Source organism: Peromyscus californicus, unplaced genomic scaffold (genome assembly GCF_007827085.1).
Source record: "Peromyscus californicus insignis strain IS unplaced genomic scaffold, ASM782708v3 Scaffold_7__1_contigs__length_154581171, whole genome shotgun sequence".
Lineage (NCBI taxonomy): Eukaryota > Metazoa > Chordata > Mammalia > Rodentia > Cricetidae > Peromyscus > Peromyscus californicus.
Genome location: NW_026294595.1, coordinates 2,291,928 through 2,295,267, shown reverse-complemented (window position 1 = coordinate 2,295,267; position 3,340 = coordinate 2,291,928). Strand labels below are relative to the sequence as shown.

The 3,340-nt window shown below is 37.9% G+C and overlaps 1 protein-coding gene across 1 annotated transcript; it reads left to right on the top strand.

Annotated features, from left to right (window-relative positions):
- The first annotated feature begins 686 nt into the window (after window positions 1-686).
- LOC128102202 (olfactory receptor 1L6-like) lies at window positions 687-1,625 on the top strand. The gene has a single exon (XM_052725766.1). The coding sequence runs from the start codon at window positions 696-698 to the stop codon at window positions 1,623-1,625; it is 930 nt and encodes a 309-aa protein (XP_052581726.1). The 5' UTR covers window positions 687-695.
- Window positions 1,626-3,340: the final 1,715 nt, after the last annotated feature.

The window sequence follows — 3,340 nt, the reverse complement described above, 5'->3', positions numbered from 1 at the left end:
CAGGAAAAATAATATATTTAAAGACATACTATCAGTATCATAGGTAGAAGCTTGTAGTACTCCTCTTGAGTGACATCCTTGAAGGCAAAGTTCATAATTAAAGAGTCCAGATTATAACATCCAAAAACACCTAAGTAAATGTTAATTTTTTTCCTCTGCAGATACAAAAAATATCATCTCAATTCTGGAGACTTCACAGAGCATGGATTAATTCTGATGCCCATTTGCCTACTTTCCCTACTATGATCATCATCTCCAAAACTATGATAAGAAGAACATGAATGGGAGGACCTCATTGATGAAGACCCTTTGTATGAAAATAAACTACCTCAAGGAAAACACAACAACTTCTTATTCTGGAAAGAAAATGAGGAGGCTAAGGACTTGATCAAGAAGCCACCTGAGACAAATATACAGAAGTCAAAAGAACTCAGATAAATTAAATAACACAGACATTACTAACCACGTGTGAGAAAACTTCCACTTGTAATTTAGTAAGTAACAGTTGTCTCTTTGTGTTTCCTTGCTAGATGTTCTTTTAATATATTTTTCTGTTAATTCTTAACAAGTATTCTTTAATCATAACAAATAGTAATGAGGTTTTTTTTTAAAAAAAAAAAAGGCTTAAAGTTAGGGAAGCATTACCTCTCACATCTTTCCTACAACTTCTCCAAAATCTAGCCAGAGACAGAGACATGAACAACCACAGCAGCAGCACCTTGGACTTCATCCTGCTGGGTCTCTCTTCCAACCCCCAAATGCAGAAACCCCTTTTTGCCATCTTCTTCATCATGTACCTGGTCACCGTGGTGGGGAATGTGCTCATCATCCTGGCCATCCGCTCGGACTCCAGGCTCCATACCCCCATGTACTTTTTCCTCAGCAACTTATCGTTCATGGATATCTGCTTCACAACAGTCATTGTGCCCAAGATGCTAGTGAACTTGCTCTCAGAGACAAAGACTATCTCCTATGTGGGATGTCTAGTTCAGATGTACTTCTTCATGGGTTTGGGGAACACTGACAGTTATCTGCTGGCCTCCATGGCCATTGACAGACTGGTGGCCATCTGCAACCCTTTACACTATGATGTAGTGATGAGGCCACGACGCTGTCTCTTCATGCTCCTGGGTTCTTGTACCATCTCCCACCTACATGCCCTGTTCCGTGTACTTCTCATGTCTCAACTCTCATTCTGTGCCTCCCATGTCATTAAGCACTTTTTCTGTGACACCCAGCCTGTGCTAAAGCTGTCCTGCTCTGACACATCCTCCAGCCAGATTGTGGTCATGACTGAGACACTAGCTGTCATTGTGACCCCCTTCCTATGCATCCTCTTTTCCTACCTGAGAATCATTGTCACTGTGCTCAGGATCCCCTCTGCAGCTGGAAAATGGAAAGCCTTCTCTACCTGTGGCTCCCACCTCACTGTAGTGTCCCTGTTCTATGGGAGTATCATCTACGTCTACTTCAGGCCTCTGTCCATGTACTCAGTGGTGAAGGACCGGGTAGCCACTGTTATGTACACAGTAGTGACTCCTATGATGAATCCTTTCATCTATAGCCTGAGGAACAAAGATATGAAGAGAGGTTTAAGGAAGTTAATGGGAAGAGTTCACTCATAGAAAGATCAAAATGAGAGAATGGAGAGATGCCTCAGTAATTAAAAGCATGCAGTTGCAGAAGACATGAACTCAGTTCCCAGTACCCATGTCAGGTATCTCACAATGGCAAGTAACTCCAGCTCCAAAATATCAACATGCTCTTCTGGCCTCTGCAGGTGCCAACACACACATGCACATACTCATACACAGACATATACATAAAACTCATAATTTTTAAAAGAAAGGCCATTAGCATACATATGATATGTATTATCATAGTTAGTTGATTATCTAAGACATCAGTAGGTTATTCTTCCTTTCTATACATTTTTCTCATAGGTGGCATTGGATTCCAGTAGATCATTGGCCTGAAAACAAAATATTTTGTTTCTAACAATTGTTTTAGCAAAATGCATGTTTAATACCAGATCATACCCTACTGAGTGCCCAGTTTTTATCAATAGTCTAATGTCATGGTGGTACTATGATTATTTTGTACAAATAACACTTCAATACTTTTGAAAATGCACACAGTCAAGGAGTTACAGATTACTATTAGTTTTCAGGTTAAGAATACATGCAGACTTAAAGTAGAGTTTAAAGAAAAGACTTATTACAAGAAGTTGCAAAGGAATGGGACTTGCCATTTGACAGTGCTTGCTTCAAAAGATAAAGAAATGGTCAGAGTATTTCCAGTAAAGCAAAACTTTCCCAAATGTAGAATCAATAAACATTGAAGTAAAGCTTTGTGAGCCTTCTTCAATTTTGGTAAAGAAATCACAGCCAGAAAAATAGAGAAACTATAACATAGTATTTATTTTATTTATTAATGTCCAAGTATCAAAACACTGTAAACTCTCAGTATCCAATTCTCTCTCCTACATTTGTAATTCTTCCTTTCTCCTCATGTCCAGAATTGTCAACACGTTTCCTTTCATACTCTGTAAAATACAATGTGTGTCATTCAGAAAAATCTAAATTGTCCTGTGGAATGAAACAAACAGAAAACTCTGCACTTTACTTCTAATTTAAGCTATGTGTCAATCATAGGAAAATATAAATTCTGAACAGTCAAGACAGCCAAAATTATGGTGTCATCACCCTGGTAACCAATGGTCATCATTCCAACCCCAGATGAGAATAGCTCTTGAAGAATTCATACTACTAAATAAGAATGAAGTACTTATTTGTCAGAAGTAACTCAAACTACTTATGACCAGAATTTACTAGCCATGTCATCCCAAGACTCCATTTGAATAAAGGGATCCAATAAGATCAGTTCTTGTAAGACAGGCATCCCAAAGTATTTAGTGACAGTATTAATGACTACTACAAAACTGTAATAGTGAACAAATTCTCATTTTATCTACCTATCTACCTATCCATCCATCTATCTATCCATTCATCTATACATCTATCTATTCAGCCATCCACCCACCTATCTATCACCTTGTCTCAAATGTTTCATCAAATTTTCACAATTTCTCACAAATACCAGTTCTTCTGGGTAAGAAGTTTTTTTAATAGCATCATATAAGACACTTAGTCTTAAAGATATATGAAGAGATATATGGTATGGAGTGGAACATGAGAAAGCCTAGGGTATAACATCAAGGTTTCTGCCATTGCTTCTATTTGTCATCTTTCAGTAATCATAAAATAACCAGAAAGCCACAAATGAAACAAAACTTGCAATGGCTTTCATATATGTACAGGTCCACCTGCAACTCACTATA